The sequence below is a fragment of the Bombina bombina genome, chromosome 2 (genome assembly GCF_027579735.1).
Source record: "Bombina bombina isolate aBomBom1 chromosome 2, aBomBom1.pri, whole genome shotgun sequence".
Lineage (NCBI taxonomy): Eukaryota > Metazoa > Chordata > Amphibia > Anura > Bombinatoridae > Bombina > Bombina bombina.
This window is the reverse complement of record NC_069500.1, coordinates 1,246,565,982-1,246,592,251: the sequence shown is the minus strand read 5'-3', so window position 1 is coordinate 1,246,592,251 and position 26,270 is coordinate 1,246,565,982. Positions and strand designations below refer to the sequence as shown.

The window sequence follows — 26,270 nt, the reverse complement described above, 5'->3', positions numbered from 1 at the left end:
CCAACAGATGACATATTCACCAGATCTGCATACCAAGTCCTGAATGGCCACGCAGGAGCTATCAAGATCACCGACGCCCTCTCCTGATTGATCCTGGCTACCAGCCTGGGGATGAGAGGAAACGGCGGGAACACATAAGCTAGTTTGAAGGTCCAAGGTGCTACTAGTGCATCCACTAGAGCCGCCTTGGGATCCCTGGATCTGGACCCGTAGCAAGGAACTTTGAAGTTCTGACGAGAGGCCATCAGATCCATGTCTGGAATGCCCCACAGCTGAGTGACTTGGGCAAAGATTTCCGGATGGAGTTCCCACTCCCCCGGATGCAATGTCTGACGACTCAGAAAATCCGCTTCCCAATTTTCCACTCCTGGGATGTGGATAGCAGACAGGTGGCAGGAGTGAGACTCCGCCCATAGAATGATTTTGGTCACTTCTTCCATCGCTAGGGAATTCCTTGTTCCCCCCTGATGGTTGATGTACGCAACAGTTGTCATGTTGTCTGATTGAAACCGTATGAACTTGGCCCTCGCTAGCTGAGGCCAAGCCTTGAGAGCATTGAATATCGCTCTCAGTTCCAGAATATTTATCGGTAGAAGAGATTCTTCCCGAGACCAAAGACCCTGAGCTTTCAGGGATCCCCAGACCGCGCCCCAGCCCATCAGACTGGCGTCGGTCGTGACAATGACCCACTCTGGTCTGCGGAATGTCATCCCTTGTGACAGGTTGTCCAGGGACAGCCACCAACGGAGTGAGTCTCTGGTCCTCTGATTTACTTGTATCTTCGGAGACAAGTCTGTATAGTCCCCATTCCACTGACTGAGCATGCACAGTTGTAATGGTCTTAGATGAATGCGCGCAAAAGGAACTATGTCCATTGCCGCTACCATCAACCCGATCACTTCCATGCACTGAGCTATGGAAGGAAGAGGAACGGAATGAAGTATCCGACAAGAGTCTAGAAGCTTTGTTTTTCTGGCCTCTGTCAGAAAAATCCTCATTTCTAAGGAGTCTATTATTGTTCCCAAGAAGGGAACCCTTGTTGACGGGGATAGAGAACTCTTTTCCACGTTCACTTTCCACCCGTGAGATCTGAGAAAGGCCAGGACAATGTCCGTGTGAGCCTTTGCTTGAGGAAGGGACGACGCTTGAATCAGAATGTCGTCCAAGTAAGGTACTACAGCAATGCCCCTTGGTCTTAGCACAGCTAGAAGGGACCCTAGTACCTTTGTGAAAATCCTTGGAGCAGTGGCTAATCCGAAAGGAAGCGCCACGAACTGGTAATGTTTGTCCAGGAATGCGAACCTTAGGAACCGATGATGTTCCTTGTGGATAGGAATATGTAGATACGCATCCTTTAAATCCACCGTGGTCATGAATTGACCTTCCTGGATGGAAGGAAGAATAGTTCGAATGGTTTCCATCTTGAACGATGGAACCTTGAGAAACTTGTTTAAGATCTTGAGATCTAAGATTGGTCTGAACGTTCCCTCTTTTTTGGGAACTATGAACAGATTGGAGTAGAACCCCATCCCTTGTTCTCTTAATGGAACAGGATGAATCACTCCCATTTTTAACAGGTCTTCTACACAATGTAAGAATGCCTGTCTTTTTATGTGGTCTGAAGACAACTGAGACCTGTGGAACCTCCCCCTTGGGGGAGGTCCCTTGAATTCCAGAAGATAACCTTGGGAGACTATTTCTAGCGCCCAAGGATCCAGAACATCTCTTGCCCAGGCCTGAGCGAAGAGAGAGAGTCTGCCCCCCACCAGATCCGGTCCCGGATCGGGGGCCAACATTTCATGCTGTCTTGGTAGCAGTGGCAGGTTTCTTGGCCTGCTTTCCCTTGTTCCAGCCTTGCATTGGTCTCCAAGCTGGCTTGGCTTGAGAAGTATTACCCTCTTGCTTAGAGGACGTAGCACCTTGGGCTGGTCCGTTTCTACGAAAGGGACGAAAATTAGGTTTATTTTTTGCCTTGAAAGGCCGATCCTGAGGAAGGGCGTGGCCCTTACCCCCAGTGATATCCGAGATAATCTCTTTCAAGTCAGGGCCAAACTCCATAATCTCCTCCAAAGGAGGAGAATCACTATCGACCGCTCTTATCAGATCATCGAACCAGAAACATGCGGCTGTAGCGACAGGGACAATGCATGAAATTGGTTGTAGAAGGTAACCTTGCTGAACAAACATCTTTTTAAGCAAACCTTCTAATTTTTTATCCATAGGATCTTTGAAAGCACAACTATCCTCTATGGGTATAGTGGTGCGTTTGTTTAAAGTGGAAACCGCTCCCTCGACCTTGGGGACTGTCTGCCATAAGTCCTTTCTGGGGTCGACCATAGGAAACAATTTTTTAAATATGGGGGGAGGGACGAAAGGAATACCGGGCCTTTCCCATTCTTTATTAACAATGTCCGCCACCCGCTTGGGTATAGGAAAAGCTTCTGGGAGCCCCGGCACCTCTAGGAACTTGTCCATTTTACAAAGTTTCTCTGGGATGACCAACTTGTCACAATCATCCAGAGTGGATAATACCTCCTTAAGCAGAATGCGGAGATGTTCCAACTTAAATTTAAATGCAATCACATCAGGTTCAGCCTGTTGAGAAATGTTCCCTGAATCAGTAATTTCTCCCTCAGACAAAACCTCCCTGGCCCCATCAGACTGGGTTAGGGGCCCTTCAGAAATATTATTATCAGCGTCGTCATGCTCTTCAGTATCTAAAACAGAGCAGCCGCGCTTACGCTGATAAGTGTTCATTTTGGCTAAAATGTTTTTGACAGAATTATCCATTACAGCCGTTAATTGTTGCATAGTAAGGAGTATTGGCGCGCTAGATGTACTAGGGGCCTCCTGAGTGGGCAAGACTCGTGTAGACGAAGGAGGGAATGATGCAGTACCATGCTTACTCCCCTCACTTGAGGAATCATCTTGGGCATCATTATCATTATCACATAAATCACATTTATTTAAATGAATAGGAATTCTGGCTTCCCCACATTCAGAACACAGTCTATCTGGTAGTTCAGACATGTTAAACAGGCATAAACTTGATAACAAAGTACAAAAAACGTTTTAAAATAAAACCGTTACTGTCACTTTAAATTTTAAACTGAACACACTTTATTACTGCAAAAAAACAGAATTTATGTTTACCTGATAAATTTCTTTCTCCAACGGTGTGTCCGGTCCACGGCGTCATCCTTACTTGTGGGATATTCTCTTCCCCAACAGGAAATGGCAAAGAGCCCAGCAAAGCTGGTCACATGATCCCTCCTAGGCTCCGCCTACCCCAGTCATTCGACCGACGTTAAGGAGGAATATTTGCATAGGAGAAACCATATGGTACCGAGGTGACTGTAGTTAAAGAAAATAAATTATCAGACCTGATTAAAAAACCAGGGCGGGCCGTGGACCGGACACACCGTTGGAGAAAGAAAATTATCAGGTAAACATAAATTCTGTTTTCTCCAACATAGGTGTGTCCGGTCCACGGCGTCATCCTTACTTGTGGGAACCAATACCAAAGCTTTAGGACACGGATGAAGGGAGGGAGCAAATCAGGTCACCTAAATGGAAGGCACCACGGCTTGCAAAACCTTTCTCCCAAAAATAGCCTCAGAAGAAGCAAAAGTATCAAACTTGTAAAATTTGGTAAAAGTGTGCAGTGAAGACCAAGTCGCTGCCCTACATATCTGATCAACAGAAGCCTCGTTCTTGAAGGCCCATGTGGAAGCCACAGCCCTAGTGGAATGAGCTGTGATTCTTTCGGGAGGCTGCCGTCCGGCAGTCTCGTAAGCCAATCTGATGATGCTTTTAATCCAAAAAGAGAGAGAGGTAGAAGTTGCTTTTTGACCTCTCCTTTTACCTGAATAAACAACAAACAAGGAAGATGTTTGTCTAAAATCCTTTGTAGCATCTAAATAGAATTTTAGAGCGCGAACAACATCCAAATTGTGCAACAAACGTTCCTTCTTTGAAACTGGTTTCGGACACAGAGAAGGTACGATAATCTCCTGGTTAATGTTTTTGTTAGAAACAACTTTTGGAAGAAAACCAGGTTTAGTACGTAAAACCACCTTATCTGCATGGAACACCAGATAAGGAGGAGAACACTGCAGAGCAGATAATTCTGAAACTCTTCTAGCAGAAGAAATTGCAACTAAAAACAAAACTTTCCAAGATAATAACTTAATATCAACGGAATGTAAGGGTTCAAACGGAACCCCCTGAAGAACTGAAAGAACTAAATTGAGACTCCAAGGAGGAGTCAAAGGTTTGTAAACAGGCTTGATTCTAACCAGAGCCTGAACAAAGGCTTGAACATCTGGCACAGCTGCCAGCTTTTTGTGAAGTAACACCGACAAGGCAGAAATCTGTCCCTTCAGGGAACTTGCAGATAATCCTTTTTCCAATCCTTCTTGAAGGAAGGATAGAATCCTAGGAATCTTAACCTTGTCCCAAGGGAATCCTTTAGATTCACACCAACAGATATATTTTTTCCAAATTTTGTGGTAAATCTTTCTAGTTACAGGCTTTCTGGCCTGAACAAGAGTATCGATAACAGAATCTGAGAATCCTCGCTTCGATAAAATCAAGCGTTCAATCTCCAAGCAGTCAGCTGGAGTGAAACCAGATTCGGATGTTCGAACGGACCCTGAACAAGAAGGTCTCGTCTCAAAGGTAGCTTCCAAGGTGGAGCCGATGACATATTCACCAGATCTGCATACCAAGTCCTGCGTGGCCACGCAGGAGCTATCAAGATCACCGACGCCCTCTCCTGATTGATCCTGGCTACCAGCCTGGGGATGAGAGGAAATGGCGGGAACACATAAGCTAGTTTGAAGGTCCAAGGTGCTACTAGTGCATCCACTAGAGCCGCCTTGGGATCCCTGGATCTGGCCCCGTAGCAAGGAACTTTGAAGTTCTGACGAGAGGCCATCAGATCCATGTCTGGAATGCCCCACAGGTGAGTGACTTGGGCAAAGATTTCCGGATGGAGTTCCCACTCCCCCGGATGCAATGTCTGACGACTCAGAAAATCCGCTTCCCAATTTTCCACTCCTGGGATGTGGATAGCAGACAGGTGGCAGGAGTGAGACTCCGCCCATAGAATGATTTTGGTCACTTCTTCCATCGCTAGGGAACTCCTTGTTCCCCCCTGATGGTTGATGTACGCAACAGTTGTCATGTTGTCTGATTGAAACCGTATGAACTTGGTCCTCGCTAGCTGAGGCCAAGCCTTGAGAGCATTGAATATCGCTCTCAGTTCCAGAATATTTATCGGTAGAAGAGATTCTTCCCGAGACCAAAGACCCTGAGCTTTCAGGGATCCCCAGACCGCGCCCCAGCCCATCAGACTGGCGTCGGTCGTGACAATGACCCACTCTGGTCTGCGGAATGTCATCCCTTGTGACAGGTTGTCCAGGGACAGCCACCAACGGAGTGAGTCTCTGGTCCTCTGATTTACTTGTATCTTCGGAGACAAGTCTGTATAGTCCCCATTCCACTGACTGAGCATGCACAGTTGTAATGGTCTTAGATGAATGCGCGCAAAAGGAACTATGTCCATTGCCGCTACCATCAACCCGATCACTTCCATGCACTGAGCTATGGAAGGAAGAGGAACGGAATGAAGTATCCGACAAGAGTCTAGAAGTTTTGTTTTTCTGACCTCTGTCAGAAAAATCCTCATTTCTAAGGAGTCTATAATTGTTCCCAAGAAGGGAACCCTTGTTGACGGGGATAGAGAACTCTTTTCCACGTTCACTTTCCATCCGTGAGATCTGAGAAAGGCCAGGACGATGTCCGTGTGAGCCTTTGCTTGAGGAAGGGACGACGCTTGAATCAGAATGTCGTCCAAGTAAGGTACTACCGCAACGCCCCTTGGTCGTAGCACAGCTAGAAGGGACCCTAGTACCTTTGTGAAAATCCTTGGAGCAGTGGCTAATCCGAAAGGAAGCGCCACGAACTGGTAATGTTTGTCCAGGAATGCGAACCTTAGGAACCGATGATGTTCCTTGTGGATAGGAATATGTAGATACGCATCCTTTAAATCCACCGTGGTCATGAATTGACCTTCCTGGATGGAAGGAAGAATAGTTCGAATGGTTTCCATCTTGAACGATGGAACCTTGAGAAACTTGTTTAAGATCTTGAGATCTAAGATTGGTCTGAACGTTCCCTCTTTTTTGGGAACTATGAACAGATTGGAGTAGAACCCCATCCCTTGTTCTCTTAATGGAACTGGATGAATCACTCCCATTTTTAACAGGTCTTCTACACAATGTAAGAACGCCTGTCTTTTTATGTGGTCTGAAGACAACTGAGACCTGTGGAACCTCCCCCTTGGGGGAAGTCCCTTGAATTCCAGAAGATAACCTTGGGAGACTATTTCTAGCGCCCAAGGATCCAGAACATCTCTTGCCCAAGCCTGAGCGAAGAGAGAGAGTCTGCCCCCCACCAGATCCGGTCCCGGATCGGGGGCCAACATTTCATGCTGTCTTGGTAGCAGTGGCAGGTTTCTTGGCCTGCTTTCCCTTGTTCCAGCCTTGCATTGGTCTCCAAGCTGGCTTGGCTTGAGAAGTATTACCCTCTTGCTTAGAGGACGTAGCACTTTGGGCTGGTCCGTTTTTACGAAAGGGACGAAAATTAGGTCTATTTTTTGCCTTGAAAGGCCGATCCTGAGGAAGGGCGTGGCCCTTACCCCCAGTGATATCAGAGATAATCTCTTTCAAGTCAGGGCCAAACAGCGTTTTCCCCTTGAAAGGAATGTTTAGTAGCTTGTTCTTGGAAGACGCATCAGCCGACCAAGATTTCAACCAAAGCGCTCTGCGCGCCACAATAGCAAACCCAGAATTCTTAGCCGCTAACCTAGCCAATTGCAAAGTGGCGTCTAGGGTGAAAGAATTAGCCAATTTGAGAGCATTGATTCTGTCCATAATCTCCTCATAAGGAGGAGAATCACTATCGAGCGTCTTTATCAGCTCATCGAACCAGAAACATGCGGCTGTAGCGACAGGGACAATGCATGAAATTGGTTGTAGAAGGTAACCCTGCTGAACAAACATCTTTTTAAGCAAACCTTCTAATTTTTTATCCATAGGATCTTTGAAAGCACAACTATCCTCTATGGGTATAGTGGTGCGTTTGTTTAAAGTGGAAACCGCTCCCTCGACCTTGGGGACTGTCTGCCATAAGTCCTTTCTGGGGTCGACCATAGGAAACAATTTTTTAAATATGGGGGGAGGGACGAAAGGAATACCGGGCCTTTCCCATTCTTTATTAACAATGTCCGCCACCCGCTTGGGTATAGGAAAAGCTTCTGGGAGCCCCGGCACCTCTAGGAACTTGTCCATTTTACATAGTTTCTCTGGGATGACCAACTTTTCACAATCATCCAGAGTGGATAATACCTCCTTAAGCAGAATGCGGAGATGTTCCAACTTAAATTTAAATGCAATCACATCAGGTTCAGCCTGTTGAGAAATGTTCCCTGAATCAGTAATTTCTCCCTCAGACAAAACCTCCCTGGCCCCATCAGACTGGGTTAGGGGCCCTTCAGAGATATTAATATCAGCGTCGTCATGCTCTTCAGTATCTAAAACAGAGCAGCCACGCTTACGCTGACAAGGGGAAGCTTTAACCCTTAAAATAACGGAACCGGAGCCGTTTTAAACTTTAACCCCTTTACAGTCCCTGGTATCTGCTTTGCTGAGACCCAACCAAGCCCAAAGGGGAATACGATACCAAATGACGCCTTCAGAAAGTCTTTTCTAAGTATCAGAGCTCCTCTCACATGCGACTGCATGCCATGCCTCTCAAAAACAAGTGCGCCACACCGGCGCGAAAATGAGGCTCTGCTTAAGCTTTGGGAAAGCCCCTAAGGAATAAGGTGTCTAATACAGTGCCTGCCGATATTATTATATCAAAATACCCAGATAAAATGATTCCTCAAGGCTAAATATGTGTTAATAATGAATCGATTTAGCCCAGAAACAGTCTACAGTCTTAATAAGCCCTTGTGAAGCCCTTATTTATGATCGTAATAAACATGGCTTACCGGATCCCATAGGGAAAATGACAGCTTCCAGCATTACATCGTCTTGTTAGAATGTGTCATACCTCAAGCAGCAAGAGACTGCACACTGTTCCCCCAACTGAAGTTAATTGCTCTCAACAGTCCTGTGTGGAACAGCCATGGATTTTAGTTACGGTTGCTAAAATCATTTTCCTCATACAAACAGAAATCTTCATCTCTTTTCTGTTTCTGAGTAAATAGTACATACCAGCACTATTTCAAAATAACAAACTCTTGATTGAATAATAAAAACTACAGTTAAACACTAAAAAACTCTAAGCCATCTCCGTGGAGATGTTGCCTGTACAACGGCAAAGAGAATGACTGGGGTAGGCGGAGCCTAGGAGGGATCATGTGACCAGCTTTGCTGGGCTCTTTGCCATTTCCTGTTGGGGAAGAGAATATCCCACAAGTAAGGATGACGCCGTGGACCGGACACACCTATGTTGGAGAAAACATGAAGGAATTGTTCAAAATTCACCAAATTTTCACCACAGTGTCTTAAAGCCTTAAAAGTATTGCACACCAAATTTGGAAGCTTTAACCCTTAAAATAACGGAACCGGAGCCGTTTTGAACATTGACCCCTTTACAGTCCCTGGTATCTGCTTTGCTGAGACCCAACCAAGCCCAAAGGGGAATACGATACCAAATGACGCCTTCAGAAAGTCTTTTCTAAGTATCAGAGCTCCTCTCACATGCGACTGCATGCCATGCCTCTCAAAAACAAGTGCGCCACACCGGCGCGAAAATGAGGCTCTGCTTATGCTTTGGGAAAGCCCCTAAGAATAAGGTGTCTAAAACAGTGCCTGCCGATATTATTATATCAAAATACCCAGATAAAATGATTCCTCAAGGCTAAATATGTGTTAATAATGAATCGATTTAGCCCAGAAAAAGTCTACAGTTTTAATAAGCCCTTGTGAAGCCCTTATTTACGATCGAAATAAACATGGCTTACCGGATCCCATAGGGAAAATGACAGCTTCCAGCATTACATCGTCTTGTTAGAATGTGTCATACCTCAAGCAGCAAGAGACTGCACACTGTTCCCCCAACTGAAGTTAATTGCTCTCAACAGTCCTGTGTGGAACAGCCATGGATTTTAGTGACGGTTGCTAAAATCATTTTCCTCATACAAACAGAAATCTTCATCTCTTTTCTGTTTCTGAGTAAATAGTACATACCAGCACTATTTCAAAATAACAAACTCTTGATTGAATAATAAAAACTACAGTTAAACACTAAAAAACTCTAAGCCATCTCCGTGGAGATGTTGCCTGTACAACGGCAAAGAGAATGACTGGGGTAGGCGGAGCCTAGGAGGGATCATGTGACCAGCTTTGCTGGGCTCTTTGCCATTTCCTGTTGGGGAAGAGAATATCCCACAAGTAAGGATGACGCCGTGGACCGGACACACCTATGTTGGAGAAATACCTCTGGGTGAAGAGACCATTCGCCCGGATGCAACGTTTGGCGACTGAGATAATCCGCTTCCCAATTGTCTACACCTGGGATATGAACCGCAGAGATTAGACAGGAGCTGGATTCCGCCCAAACCAAAATTCGAGATACTTCTTTCATAGCCAGAGGACTGTGAGTCCCTCCTTGATGATTGATGTATGCCACAGTTGTGACATTGTCTGTCTGAAAACAAATGAACGATTCTCTCTTCAGAAGAGGCCAAAACTGAAGAGCTCTGAAAATTGCACGGAGTTCCAAAATATTGATCGGTAATCTCACCTCCTGAGATTCCCAAACTCCTTGTGCCGTCAGAGATCCCCACACAGCTCCCCAACCTGTGAGACTTGCATCTGTTGAAATTACAGTCCAGGTCGGAAGCACAAAAGAAGCCCCCTGAATTAAACGATGGTGATCTGTCCACCATGTTAGAGAGTGTCGAACAATCGGTTTTAAAGATATTAATTGAGATATCTTCGTGTAATCCTTGCACCATTGCTTCAGCATACAGAGCTGAAGAGGTCGCATGTGAAAACGAGCAAAGGGGATCGCGTCCGATGCAGCAGTCATAAGACCTAGAATTTCCATGCATAAGGCTACCGAAGGGAATGATTGTGACTGAAGGTTTCGACAAGCTGTAATCAACTTTAGACGTCTCTTGTCTGTTAAAGACAGAGTCATGGACACTGAATCCATCTGGAAACCCAGAAAGGTTACCCTTGTCTGAGGAATCAAAGAACTTTTTGGTAAATTGATCCTCCAACCATGATCTTGAAGAAACAACACAAGTCGATTCGTATGAGATTCTGCTAAATGTAAAGACTGAGCAAGTACCAAGATATCGTCCAAATAAGGAAATACCACAATACCCTGTTCTCTGATTACAGACAGCAGGGCACCGAGAACCTTTGTAAAAATTCTTGGAGCTGTAGCTAGGCCAAACGGCAGAGCCACAAACTGGTAATGCTTGTCCAGAAACGAGAATCTCAGGAATTGATAATGATCTGGATGAATCGGAATATGCAGATATGCATCCTGTAAATCTATTGTGGACATATAATTCCCTTGCTGAACAAAAGGTAAGATAGTCCTTACAGTTACCATCTTGAACGTTGGAATCCTTACATAACGATTCAATATTTTTAGATCCAGAACTGGTCTGAAAGAATTCTCCTTCTTTGGTACAATGAAGAGATTTGAATAAAACCCCATCCCCTGTTCCGGAACTGGAACTGGCATAATTACTCCAGTCAACTCTAGATCTGAAACACATTTCAGAAATGCTTGAGCTTTTACTGGATTTACTGGGACACGGGAAAGAAAAAATCTCTTTGCAGGAGGTCTCAACTTGAAACCAATTCTGTACCCTTCTGAAACAATGCTCTGAATCCAAAGATTGTGAACAGAATTGATCCAAATTTCCTTGAAAAAACGTAACCTGCCCCCTACCAGCTGAGCTGGAATGAGGGCCGCACCTTCATGTGGACTTAGAAGCAGGCTTTGCCTTTCTAGCTGGCTTGGATTTATTCCAGACTGGAGATGGTCTCCAAACTGAAACTGCTCCTGAGGATGAAGGATCAGGCTTTTGTTCTTTGTTGAAACGAAAGGAACGAAAACGATTATTAGCCCTGTTTTTACCTTTAGATTTTTTATCCTGTGGTAAAAAAGTTCCTTTCCCACCAGTAACAGTTGAAATAATGGAATCCAACTGAGAACCAAATAATTTGTTACCCTGGAAAGAAATGGAAAGTAAAGTTGATTTAGAAGCCATATCAGCATTCCAAGTTTTAAGCCATAAAGCTCTTCTAGCTAAAATAGCTAGAGACATAAACCTGACATCAACTCTGATAATATCAAAAATGGCATCACAGATAAAATTATTAGCATGCTGAAGAAGAATAATAATATCATGAGAATCACGATGTGTTACTTGTTGCGCTAAAGTTTCCAACCAAAAAGTTGAAGCTGCAGCAACATCAGCCAAAGATATAGCAGGTCTAAGAAGATTACCTGAACACAGATAAGCTTTTCTTAGAAAGGACTCAATTTTCCTATCTAGAGGATCCTTAAACGAAGTACCATCTGACGTAGGAATAGTAGTACGTTTAGCAAGGGTAGAAATAGCCCCATCAACTTTAGGGATCTTGTCCCAAAATTCTAATCTGTCAGACGGCACAGGATATAATTGCTTAAAACGTTTAGAAGGAGTAAATGAATTACCCAAATTATCCCATTCTTTGGAAATTACTGCAGCAATAGCATTAGGAACAGGAAAAACTTCTGGAATAACCACAGGAGCTTTAAATACCTTATCTAAACGTTTAGAATTAGTATCAAGAGGACCAGAATCCTCTATTTCTAAAGCAATTAGTACTTCTTTAAGTAAAGAACGAATAAATTCCATTTAAAATAAATATGAAGATTTATCAGCATCAACCTCTGAGACAGAATCCTCTGAACCAGAGGAATCATCAGAATCAGAATGATGATGTTCATTTAAAAATTCATCTGTAGGGAGAGAAGTTTTAAAAGATTTTTTACGTTTACTAGAAGGAGAAATAACAGACATAGCCTTCTTTATGGATTCAGAAACAAAATCTCTTATATTATCAGGAACATTCTGCACCTTAGATGTTGAAGGAACTGCAACAGGCAATGGTACTTTACTAAAGGAAATATTATCTGCTTTAACAAGTTTGTCATGACAATCAATACAAACAACAGCTGGAGGAATAGCTACCAAAAGTTTACAGCAGATACACTTAGCTTTGGTAGATTCAGCACTTGACAGCGATTTTCCTGTAGTATCTTCTGACTCAGATGCAACGTGAGACATCTTGCAATATGTAAGAGAAAAAACAACATATATATAAAGCAAAATTGATCAAATTCCTTAAATGACAGTTTCAGGAATGGGAAAAAATGCCAAAGAACAAGCTTCTAGCAACCAGAAGCAATAAAAAATGAGACTTAAATAATGTGGAGACAAAAGTGACGCCCATATTTTTTCGCGCCAAATAAGACACCCACATTATTTGGCGCCTAAATGTTTTTTGGCGCCAAAAATGACGCCACATCCGGAACGCCGACATTTTTGGCGCAAAATAACGTCAAAAAATGACGCAACTTCCGGCGACACGTATGACGCCGGAAACGGAAATAGAATTTTTGCGCCAAAAAAGTCCGCGCCAAGAATGACGCAATAAAATGAAGCATTTTCAGCCCCCGCGAGGCTAACAGCCCACAGGGAAAAAGTCAAATTTTAAGGTAAGAAAAATGTTAAATTAAAATGCATTATCCCAAATATGAAACTGACTGTCTGAAAATAAGGAAAGTTGAACATTCTGAGTCAAGGCAAATAAATGTTTGAATACATATATTTAGAACTTTATAAACAAAGTGCCCAACCATAGCTAGGAGTGTCACAGAAAATAAGACTTACTTACCCCAGGACACTCATCTACATATAGCAGATAGCCAAACCAGTACTGAAACGAGAATCAGCAGAGGTAATGGTATATATAAGAGTATATCGTCGATCTGAAAAGGGAGGTAAGAGATGAATCTCTACGACCGATAACAGAGAACCTATGAAATAGACCCCTTAGAAGGAGATCACTGCATTCAAATAGGCAATACTCTCCTCACATCCCTCTGACATTCACTGCACGCTGAGAGGAAAACCGGGCTCCAACTTGCTGCGGAGCGCATATCAACGTAGAATCTAGCACAAACTTACTTCACCACCTCCATCGGAGGCAAAGTTTGTAAAAACTGAATTGTGGGTGTGGTGAGGGGTGTATTTATAGGCATTTTGAGGTTTGGGAAACTTTGCCCCTCCTGGTAGGAATGTATATCCCATACGTCACTAGCTCATGGACTCTTGCTAATTACATGAAAGAAAACAGAATTTATGTTTACCTGATAAATTACTTTCTCCAACGGTGTGTCCGGTCCACGGCCCGCCCTGGTTTTTTAATCAGGTCTGATAATTTATTTTCTTTAACTACAGTCACCACGGTATCATATGATTTCTCCTATGCAAATATTCCTCCTTTACGTCGGTCGAATGACTGGGGAAGGCGGAGCCTAGGAGGGATCATGTGACCAGCTTTGCTGGGCTCTTTGCCATTTCCTGTTGGGGAAGAGAATATCCCACAAGTAAGGATGACGCCGTGGACCGGACACACCGTTGGAGAAAGTAATTTATCAGGTAAACATAAATTCTGTTTTTAAATAACAAATGAAAACAACTACGAACTGATAACATTTGGTGTTGTAACTTTATCTGCAACCAATGAACATAACTACCCTGTACAATATGTTAAACGTATCAAACAGGATTGTAATGGTCATGTTCTATGACAAGACATTGTAATATCAGATAACGGTACTCTATAACTGTCAGATGACAAACAACCAACTTTTAACTATGGAAGGTAGTGGCAACATAAGAAGTTTAAAATGCTACAACATAAAAGGACAAATAAAGGGTGATGACATTTTAATATCTTAATTTCATGGTACCTACTGAAGCAGACTTTTTGTATAAAAAATGTAGCATGATTTGAAGAGCAAACATGTCTTATGACATTGCTCATGTATAATCTCTACAACTTGAATTTCTAAATGTCCATAATACATTTAAAGGGGTGGTAAACTTGAGGGATATGCAATTAGTAATTAAATAGCGCGGCAGTTACATTTTGTAAATATGTCATCAAATGGTAAAAAACGTATTTTAAATAAAAAAACCTTTATATGTTGTACTTTCTTCGAAGTGATCTGGCCGCTCTGCAGCCTACCTGGTTTGCGCGCTTTGGGGATGATTATAGTTGAATCCCATATTCTCTGCGCATGAGTGCAACGTCACTGCAAGTGATTCCTTTTTGAGAGCCAGTTCAGTGTAATTGCAGACACAGATTTCCCAGATTACATTACACATGCGCAACAACATTAAGCATAGGCTGGGAGTGCTATGGGTGAGCAGGCTAGGCTTTGCTATTGAACGTAAGGCACTTATAGGATTGCTGTAGCATGAAAAAAGTTTGTGTGTTGATATGATGATATACATTTATAAATGGATATGATAGATTGAGCTATGCAAAGATTTAAATGCATGCTTCAATTAAGACTTTGTTTACCATCGCTGAAGATATTTTACCATGTTTTAAATTTGTTTAAGCTGTTATATTTATCCATTATATTGTATTCATACAGCAGAGTAATGAAATAACAATTCAGTTTTTTTTATTGGCTAAAAGTGTTACAGAAAAAAAAATCACCTTCTCAGGCTGTGTAAAAAATCGGGTTGGTATCACAGGGTCCTTGGTTGTTTCTGTAGGAGTGATTGTAGTCTTGCTATTCATGACAATCAGTGCAACATCACAGACTGTATATAGTTTCTAGAAAGAAATGGAACACAATAAGATTAACAAGCTAAACAAGTATACAAACAACGCTACTGTGAACAGTCAGACACCAAATAAAATAAGAATCTGCCCTGCTTTTCTGAAACAGCTCTGCCTTAGAGTACACAAATCAGAAAGTGATAGTCTAAAAACACACAAAATGTTCTGGTTAATTAATAACTAGCTTGGATAAGTGCACTTTCAAAAACTTTCATTTTACCTTCTTGTGTCTATTGAACTATTTACATATAGCTAATTTACCTTTATTTTGTCATTCAGAAATTTATTTTGCTGGGTGAAACCTCCACCTGTACTGAAACTATGCTGAACTGTAGTATTCTCTATAGTAAAGTGATGCAAACAAGAGGCAACAACACAAATCAACTTTTGTTTTAACTGCTTCAAATTCATATACACAATAGAAACATTTTAAAAGTACAACGTCCCTTTTAAAAGAAAGTAATAAGAAAAAGAAACTTACTTCATTGACTTTTGGATCATCTGGCGCTTGAGTATCTCTGGTTTGTTTGATGTTTTCACACATTTTCTTCATGAACGCATGACTGTTATTCTCATTCTTGGTCATTAAAACTTCAAGCATAAACCATAGACACCTTAAGTAACAAAATCAATTTAGATATTAACATATTTGCAACATCTAAAATACATTTTGTACTGAGTTTTAATTTAGCAACGGGGTGCCCCAAGGCAAGATTATATAAACATGAATATATGGGTGTATCACTAACACATTTACAAGAAATGCACAGAAGAAAATAGAAAAACTCCACCCACATAGGAAAATAAACACCAAAAACAAATTATTATTTATTGTCAAAATAACTGAATAATAGACACACAAAAAAACAAAACAAAAAACAAACAACTGAAAATGTACCATTAGATAAATAATTTACTATATAATGCTAGAATAATATAAAATAAATATATTACAGAGCAGATGAAATGCAGCCAACTCAAAGAGAAAGCATAAACTGCTCCAAAAGGAAAGAAGAATAACACATTTCATATTGCAAGCAGTTAGAAGCCAAAATTAAGGACAACTGCGTATTAAAGGGATATGAAACCAAAAATGTTCTCTCATGATTCGGATAGAGCATGCAATTTTAAGCAACTTTCTTATGTACTCCTATTAACATTTCTTTGTTCTCTCTGTATTTTTTTTAAAAGCAGGAATGTAAGCTTAGGAGCCAGCCCATTTTTGGTTCAAAACCTGGGTAGCGCTTGTTGATTGGTGGCAGCTATAATGCCTTCAAATATGCATAAAAAGGTAAGCTTATAGTTTTTCTTTATCTTAGAATATGGAGGTTAATGATTTCGGTTTATGAATTTGCCAATTCCTCGGAAGGGGATGTTTTCTCCGTCAATCAGGGGTAGTCCTCTACTCATGTATCAGAGAAAAAAAAAAATGAAATTTATGCATTACCTGATAAAATTGTTTCTTTTACGATACGATGAGTCCACGGATTTAATCCTTACTTGTGGGATATCGCCTCCTGGTCAGCAGGAGGAGGCAAAGAGCACCACAGCAGAGCTGTATATATAGCTCCTCCCTTTCCTCCCACTCCAGTCATTCGACCGAAGTTAGGAAGAGAAAGGAAAAGCCAAGGTGCAGAGGTGACTGAAGTTTAACAAAAGACCTGTCCTAGAAAAACAGGGTGGGCCGTGGACTCATCGTATCGTAAAAGAAACACATTTATCAGGTAATGCATAAATTTCATTTTCTTTTACAAGATACAATGAGTCCACGGATTTCATCCTTACTTGTGGGATACAATACCAAAGCTATAGCACACGGATGAAACGGGAGGGACAAGACAGGGAACCTAAACGGAAGGCACCACTGCTTGAAGAACTTTCCTCCCAAAAACAGCCTCAGATGAGGCAAAAGTATAAAATTTTAAAATTTGGAAAAAGTGTGAAGACACGACCAAGTTGCAGCTTTGCAAATCTGCTCAACCGAAGCATCATTTTTGAATGCCCAAGAGGAAGCCACAGCCCTAGTGGAATGAGCTGTAAATTGTTCAGGAGGCTGCTGTCCAGCAGTCTCATATGCAAAACGGATGATACTCTTCAGCCAAAAAGAAAGAGAGGTAGCCGTAGCAGTTCAAGGCACGGACTACGTCCAAATTATGTAACAGACGCTCCTTCTTAGAAGAAGGATTAGGACACAAGGAAGGAACAACAATTTCCTGATTAATATTCTTATTAGAAACAACCTTAGGAAGAAAACCAGGTTTGGTACGTAACACCACCTTATCCGCATGGAAAATAAGATAAGGAGAATCACATTGTAATGCCGAAAGCTCAGAAACTCTGCGAGCAGAAGAATTCACAACCAAAAATTAAACCTTGCAAGATAACTTAATATCTATGGAATGCATAGGTTCAAACGGAACCCCTTGAAGAACATGAAGAACCAAATTCAAACTCCAAGGAGGAGCAATTGGTCTAAACACAGGCCTGATTCTAGTCAGAGCCTGACAAAAAGATTGAACATCTGGAACACCTGCCAGACACTTGTGTACCAAAATAGATAAAACAGAAATCTGTCCCTTTAAGGAACTTGCTGACAGCCCCTTCTCCAATCCTTCTTGGAGAAAGGACAAAATCCTAGGAATCCTAACCCGACTCCATGATTCACACCAATAAAGATAACAGAATTTATGCTTACCTGATAAATTACTTTCTCTTGTGATGTATCGAGTCCACGGATTCATCCTTTACTTGTGGGATATTCTCCTTCCCAACAGGAAGTGGCAAAGAGAGCACACAGCAGAGATGTCCATATAGCTCCCCCTCTAGCTCCATCCCCCAGTCATTTGACCGAAGGTTAGGAAGAAAAAGGAGAAACCATAGGGTGCAGTGGTGACTGTAGTTAAAAAAAAACTACCTGACTTAATAGCCAGGGCAGGCCGTGGACTCGATACATCACAAGAGAAAGTAATTTATCCGGTAAGCATAAATTCTGTTTTCTCTTGTAAGATGTATCGAGTACACGGATTCATCCTTTACTTGTGGGATACCAATAGCAAAGCTTTAGGACACGGATGAAGGGAGGGAACAAGACAGGTACCTTAAACAGAAGGCACCACTGCTTGTAAACCCTTTCTCCCAAAAATAGCCTCCGAAGAAGCAAAAGTATCGAATTTGTAAAATTTGGAAAAAGTATGCAGCGAAGACCAAGTCGCTGCCTTACAAATCTGTTCAACAGAAGCCTCATTTTTAAAAGCCCATGTGGAAGCCACTGCTCTGGTAGAATGAGCAGTAATTGTTTCGGGAGGCTGCTGGCCAGCAGTCTCATAGGCCAAACGGATGATGCTTTTCAGCCAAAAGGAAAGCGAGGTAGCAGTCGCCTTCTGACCTCTCTTCTTACTAGAATAAATAACAAACAATGAAGTTGTTTGTCTGAAATCCTTAGTTGCTTGTAAATAGAACTTTAAAGCACGAACCACATCAAGATTGTGTAACAGACGTTCCTTCTTCGAAGAAGGATTAGGACACAGAGAAGGAACAACAATTTCCTGGTTAATATTCTTATTAGACACAACCTTAGGAAGAAAACCGGGTTTGGTACGCAAAACTACCTTATCTGCATGGAAAACCAGGTAAGGTGAATCACACTGTAAAGCAGATAACTCTGAAACTCTTCGAGCAGAAGAGATAGCTACCAAAAACAAAACTTTCCAAGATAAAAGCTTAATATCTATGGAATGTAAAGGTTCAAACGGAACCCCTTGCAGAACTGAAAGAACTAAATTCAGACTCCATGGCGGAGCCACAGGTCTATAAACAGGCTTGATTCTGACTAAAGGCTAACTAAACGTTTGAACGTCTGGTACCTCTGCCAGACGTTTGTGTAAAAGAATAGACAAAGCAGATATCTGTCCTTTCAAGGAACTAGCTGATAACCCTTTCTCCAATCCTTCTTGGAGAAAGGACAATATCCTGGGAATCCTAATCTTACTCCATGAGTAACCCTTGGATTCGCACCAAAAAAGATATTTTCGCAAAATCTTATGGTAGATTTTCCTGGTGACAGGCTTTCTAGCCTGAATCAGGGGATCAATAACCGACTCAGAGAAACCACGCTTTGATAGAATTAGGCGTTCAATCTCCAAGCAGTCAGACGCAGAGAAATTAGATTTGGATGTTTGAAAGGACCTTGTATTATTGTATCCAATTCTGGAGTGCCCCATAGCTGAGTCAGCTGGGCAAATACCTCCGGGTGGAGTTCCCACTCCCCCGGGTGAAAAGTCTGACGACTTAGAAAATCCGCCTCCCAGATGTCTACTCCTGGGACGTGAATTGCTGAGAGATGGCAAGAGTGATCCTTCGCCCACCTGATTATTTTTGTTACTTCCATCATTGCTAGGGAACTCCTTGTTCCCCCTTGATGATTGCCGTAAGCTACAGTCGTGATGTTGTCCGACTGAAATCTGATGAATTTGGCTGCAGCTAGCCGAAGCCATGCCTGGAGCGCGTTGAATATCGCCCTCAGTTCCAGAATGTTTATCGGGAGAAGAGCTTCTTCCAGAGACCATAAGCCCTGAGCTTTCAGGGAGTCCCAGACTGCACCCCAGCCCAACAGACTGGCATCGGTCGTTACGATGATCCACTCTGGTCTGCGGAAACACATTCCCTGAGACAGGTGATCCTGAGACCACCACCAGAGAAGAGAATCTCTGGTCCCCTGGTCCAGCTGTATTTGAGGAGACAAATCTGCATAATCTCCATTCCACTGTTTGAGCATGCATAGTTGCAGTGGTCTGAGGTGTATCCGTGCAAAAGGGACTATGTTTATTGCCGCTACCATTAGCCCGATTGTCTCCATGCACTGAGCTACAGATGGACAAGGAATGGAATGAAGGGCTCGGCAAGTGGTTAAGAGTTTTAACTTTCTGACCTTGGTCTGAAATATTTTCATTTCTACCGAGTCTATTAGAGTTCCTAGGAAGGAAACTCTTGTGAGGGGGGAGAGAGAACTCTTTTTGATGTTCACCTTCCACCCGTGAGACCTCAGAAAGGCCAATACAATTTCCGTGTGAGACTTGGCTCTTTGGAAAGTCGACGCTTGAATTAAGATGTCATCTAGGTAAGGCGCCACTGCTATGCCCCGCGGTCTTAGAACCGCCAGGAGGGACCCTAGCACCTTTGTGAAAATTCTGGGAGCAGTGGCCAACCCGAAAGGAAGAGCCACAAATTGGTAATGCTTGTCCAGAAAGGCGAACCTGAGAAACTGGTGATGATCTTTGTGGATAGGAATGTGCAGATACGCATCCTGTAGATCCACGGTAGTCATATATTGACCCTCCTGGATCATTGGCAAGATTGTCCGAATGGTCTCCATCTTGAATGATAGGACTCTGAGGAATTTGTTTAGAATTTTGAGATCCAGGATTGGTCTGAAAGTTCCTTCTTTCTTGGGAACCACAAACAGGTTTGAGTAAAAACCCAGCCCTTGTTCCGCAATTGGAACTGGGTGGATCACACCCATTGTATGTAGGTCTTCTACACAGCGTAAGAACGCCTCTTTCTTTGTCTGGTCTGTAGACAGACGAGAAATGTGGAACCTTCCCCTTGGAGGGGAGTCCTTGAATTCTAGAAGATATCCCTGGGATACAATTTCTAAGGCCCAGGGATCGTGTACGTCTCTTGCCCAGGCCTGAGCAAAGAGAGAGAGTCTGCCCCCTACTAGATCCGGTCCCGGATCTGGGGCTACCCCATCATGCTGTCTTGGAGGCAGCTGCAGGCTTCTTGGCCTGTTTACCCTTGTTCCAGCCCTGGTAAGGTTTCCAGGCTGCCCTGGGTTGCGAAGCGTTACCCTCTTGCTTTGTAGTAGGGGAGGATGAAGCGAGACCGCTCCTGAAATTCCGAAAGGAACGAAAATTATTTTGTTTGTTCTTTATCTTAAAGGACTTGTCCTGAGGGAGAGCATGGCCTTTTCCCCCAGTGATTTCTGAAATAATCTCTTTCAATTCAGGCCCGAAGAGGGTCTTTCCTTTGAAAGGGATGTCCAAGAGTTTGGATTTTGACGACACATCGGCCGACCAGGACTTTAGCCATAGCGCCCTGCGTGCTAAAATGGCAAAACCTGAATTCTTTGCCACTAACTTAGCTAGTTGGAAAGCGGCATCTGTGATAAAAGAATTAGACAGCTTAAGAGCCTTAATTCTGTCCATAATGTCCTCATATGAGGTCTCCGTCTGGAGCGCATCTTCCAGCGCCTCGAACCAGAAAGCAGCGGCAGTAGTTACAGGAACAATGCACGCAAAATTTTTCTTAAGTAAACCCTCTTTTATTCATAGGGTCTTTAAAAGCACAACTGTCTTCAATTGGTATGGTTGTGCGTTTAGCAAGTGAAGAAATAGCCCCCTCCACCTTAGGGACCGTCTGCCACGAGTCCTGCATGGGGTCAGATATGGGGAACATTTTCTTAAAAACAGGAGGGGGAACAAAGGGAATACCTGGTCTATCCCACTCCCTAGTAACGATATCCACAATCCTCTTAGGGACCGAGAACACATCAGTGTAAACAGGAACTTCTAGATACTTGTCCATTTTACACAATTTCTCTGGAACCACCATAGGGTCGCAGTCATCCAGAGTAACTAATACCTCCCTGAGCAATAAGCGGAGGTGTTCTAGTTTAAATTTAAAAGCCAACGTATCTGAATCTGTCTGAGGAGAAACATTTCCTGAATCGGAAATTTCTCCCTCAGACAGCACATCCCTCGCCCCCACTGCAGAGCGTTGTGAGGGTATATCTGATACGGCTACTAAAGCGTCAGAATGCTCAGAATCTGTTCTTAAAACAGAGCTATCACGCTTTGCAGGTAACACGGGCAGTTTAGATAAAAACACAGAGAGTATTATTCATAACTGCTGCCAAATCTTGCAAGGTAAAAGAGTTAGACGCACTAGGGGTGCTAGGCGTCGCTTGAGCGGGCGTAACTGGTTGTGACACTTGGGGAGAGGTTGACGGGCTAACCTCGTTACCTTCTGTCTGAGAATCATCTTGGGCCACATTTTTAAGTGCAACAATATGTTCTTTAAAGTGTATAGACATATCAGTACAAGTGGGACACATTCTGAGGAGGGGGGGGGGGGGGTTCCACCATGGCTTCTAAACACATTGAACAAGGATTTTCCTTGGTGTCAGACATGTTTAACAGACTAGTATTAAAACAAACAGGCTTGGAAATCGCTTTAATCAAGTAAAAACACACTTTGAAAAAAACGTTACTGTGCCTTTAAGAGATAAAAAAAGGCACCCAATTTTGCAAAACAGTGAAAAAATGCAGCAAACTTTTCGAAATTTTTACAGTATGTACCTAAAGCATTAGTAAGATTGCACCACTAGCAATAAAAACGATGAACCCCTTAATGCCAAAACCGTATCGACAGTAAGCCAAAAAACCGGTTAAAAAACGTTCAGCACCCTGCCACAGCTCTGCTGTGGCCCTACCTGCCCTTAGGAACCAGATTTGTGGGGAAAAAACTTCTTATAGGCCCTCAAACTGCAGCCGGACCCTCCATGTGAAGCAGCCTGAACTTCTAGTCAAATATAACTGCGCATCTGAGGCGCAAAATTAGGCCCCTCCCGCCTCACTACGGTGCTTGTGAGGCCTAAAGAAACACTCCCAAGTGTTTGAATAATAGCCATGTGGGTAACAACCCCTGAAAGAAACCCAAAGTAACCCTCAAAGTGTCTCAAACAAACGAAATTTTCAATAAAAACCGTTTGCCATGAAAGTAGTGTCAACCAGCATAAACTAGCCCTGTTATGTAAGATGCCATGAGATCCAACTCCGGTCTGCCCCATCTGAGAATCAGGCTGGAAAATATCTCCGGATGGAGTTCCCATTCCCCCGGATGAAAAGCCTGCCTGCTCAGAAAGTCTGCTTCCCAGTTTTCCACCCCTGGGATGTAGATCGCTGACAGATGGCAGGAGTGAGACTCTGCCCACTGAATTATCTTGGCTACTTCTGTCATCGCTAAGGAACTCCTTGTTCCTCCCTGATGATTGATGTAAGCTACCGTCGTTATGTTGTCTGACTGAAATCGGATGAATTGGGCCGAAGCCAACTGAGGCCAAGCCTGAAGTGCATAGAATATTGCTATCAACTCCAGAATATTGATGGGAAGTAGAGACTCCAGCGGAGTCCATACACCCTGAGCCCTTAGGGAGTTCTAAACTGCTCCCCAACCTAACAGACTGGCATCCGTTGTCACTATCACCCATGGGGGGTCTGTGGAAGCATGTCCCCTGAGACAGATGATCCAGTGACAACCACCACAGAAAAGAATCCCTTGTCTCTTGATCCAGAAATATTAGAGGATACAGATCTGTATAATCTCCATTCCATTGCTTGAGCATGCTCAATTTCAGAGGTCTGAGATGAAACCGTGAAAACGGTACTATGTCCATTGCCTCCACCATTAATCCGATTACCTCCATGCACTGAGCCACTGACGGACGAGGATTGGACTGAATGGCTCGACATGTATTCAGAATTTTTAACTTTCTGACCTCCGTCAGAAAAATCTTCATTGAAATAGAGTCGATTACAGTTCCCAGAAAAGGCACCCTTGTCTGAGGTTTAGCTTCCACCCGTGGGTTCTCAGGAAGGAAAGCACAATGTCGGTATGGGACCTTGTCAGTTGAAATGTTGACGCCTGGATCAGAATATCTTCCAAATAAGGCGCCACTGCAATGCCCCGCGGCTTTAGAACCGCCAGTAAAGACCCCAGAACCTTTGTGAAAATTCTGGGTGTTGTGGCTAGACCGAAAGGAAGAGCCACGAACTGAAAGTGTTTGTCCATAAATGCAAATCTCAGGAACTTGTAATGATCTCTGTGGATGGGAACATGAAGGTATGCATCCTTTAGATCCACTGTTGCCATAAATTGACCCTCCTGAACCAATAGAAGTATGGTACGAATGGTTTCCATCTTGAAAGATGGAACTCTGAGAAACTTGTTTAGAATCTTGAGATCTAAGATAGGTCTGAAAGTTCCCTCTTTTTTGGGAACTACAAACAGATTTGAGTAAAACCTGTGTCCCTGCTCCTGAATTGGAACGGGACAGATTACTCCCATGGAGGAGAGGTCTCTTATCCAGCGTAAGAACGCCTCTCTTTACCTGGTCTACAGATAATTGTAAAAGGAACCTTCCTCTGGGGAAAGAATTGTTGAATTCCAGTTTGTATCCCTGAGACACTATATCTATTGCACAGGGATCCTGAACATCTCTCATCCAAGCCTGGATGAAGAAAGACAATCTGCCCCCTACTAGATCCAGTCCCGGATCGGGGGCCAACCCTTCATGCTGACTTGGGAGCAGCAGCAGGTTTCTTGGATTGCTTAGCCTTGTTCCAAGACTGGTTGGGTCTCCAGGTAGACTTGGTTTGTGGATAGCTCCCTTCCTGCTTAGAGAAAGAGGGAGTTCCCTTGAAATTTTGAAAGGAACGAAAATTACTCTGTCGTCCCCTCTGTTTGGATCTCTTATCCTGAGGGAGGAGATGAACCCTTGCCCCCCGTGATGTCAGAACAAGGTCTTTCCCTTGTAAGGAATAGAAAAAAGTTTAGATTTGGAAGAAACATCTGCAGACCAAGACTTCAACCATAAAGCTCTGCGTGCTAAGATGGAGAACCCCAAACTCTTAGCCGCTAGTGTGGTAATCTGCAGAGAAGCATCTGTAATAAAGGAATTAGCCAATTTAAGAGCTTTAATCCTATTCTGTATCTCTTCCAAAGAAGTCTCAGTTTTAAGAGATTCCTCTAGAGCATTAAACCAGTAAGTAGCCGCACTTGTGACAGTAACATAGTAGTATGCAGGCTGCCGGTTGCAATAACAATCCTTGATGAACATAAATCTTTTTAAGTAAACCCTCTAATTTCTTATCCATAGGGTCTTTAAATACACAACTATCCTCAATAGTAGTCTGTTTAGCCAAGGTAGAAATAGCTCCTTCCACCCTAGGGACCGTCTGCCAAGAGTCCCTAATAGTGTCAGCAATAGGGTACATCTTCTTGAAAATCGGAGAAGGAGTGAAAGTAATACCTGGTCTCTCCCATTCCTTAGCAATAATCTCTGAAGTTCTCTTAGGAACTGGAAAAACGTCAGAATAATCAGGAACTTCTAGATATCTATCCAGCTTACTTAATTTTTCTGTAGGAACCACAATAGAATCACAGTCGTCCAGAGTCACCAAAATCTCCCTTAGTAATAGACGGAGGTGCTCAAGTTTAAACCTAAAAGAAACCACTTCTGATGGCAAGATACTTCCTGAGTCAGAAAGTTCCCCTTTAGATAGGACCTCCATACACCCACTTCAGAGCTTAGAGAGGGTATATCTGAGATCGCCAACAGAGCATCAGAAGCTGTATTAACCCCATGGGCTTCCTTCCTTTTGCGTTTACCTTGAAATACAGGAAAAGCAGAAAATGCTTCAGAAAGTGTGGATGACATAACAGACGCAATGTCCTTTAAAGTAATTGCAGCAGAAGCTGCAAAGGTACTTGGCTCCGCTTGAGCCGGCGTTAAGGGCTGTGACGCTAGGGGAGAAAGGTGCGGCATACTCTGCATCTCATCAGTAGAACCCTGAGAAGCATCCGCTGTAGACAATTTTTTATCAAAGAAAATTTGCTCTCTAAATTGAAGAGCCCTATCAATGCATGCAGGACAAAAAGTAACCAGGGGTTCCACATTTGCATTTAAACACATGGAACACGTAACATTTTGAAGTTCTTCCATGTTGAAAAAATAAAGCAAACAATACTGTGGCCGTGGCTTCTGTAAGAAATAAGACAAATTTGCCAAAAAACCCCAAAACAAAACATTCGAAAAAACGAATGCTGTTTGCAATCCCTTTTTAAACTGCGTACTGTGCCTTTAAGAGTTTAAACCTAAACCAGTTTATGAAACGAAGCAAGTAAAAAAAAACTACAGGTTATTAAATGAAGTCACCTCCGCCTCAACAGGTCTGCTGAGGCGCCTACCTTGCCCCCACAACACAGATTACTTTATCCAAATACCGCTGCAGACAATTTCTAGAACCGCCTGTTATGATCGTTCACACCATGCAATCGTAACTAGCACATTCCGATCCAGCTGTGTGAAACTTGCGGCATATCTGAAGGACCAGGAAGTTCTGACGCCGGAATCACATGAGAACACTAATGTGCGCTTGCAAAGCACGTGAAACTAAGCCCCGCCTCTGTGACGTATGAAAACACAAAATCTGAACCTGGACAATAAATTTTTTTTTTTTTTAAATAATAAAAAAAAAACATTGT

At 42.9% G+C, this 26,270-nt stretch overlaps 1 protein-coding gene across 1 annotated transcript in view; it reads right to left on the bottom strand.

The window, feature by feature from the left end:
• Positions 1–26,270, bottom strand: part of PDS5A (PDS5 cohesin associated factor A) — a 1,179,407-nt gene that overhangs the window by 92,534 nt on the left and 1,060,603 nt on the right. The window contains exons 25-26 of the mRNA XM_053700274.1: positions 15,430–15,562; positions 14,823–14,942 (exon numbers count right to left, since the gene is read on the bottom strand). Coding sequence (XP_053556249.1) covers positions 14,823–14,942; positions 15,430–15,562 — 253 coding nt within the window. The remainder of the gene's footprint in view (positions 1–14,822; positions 14,943–15,429; positions 15,563–26,270) is intronic.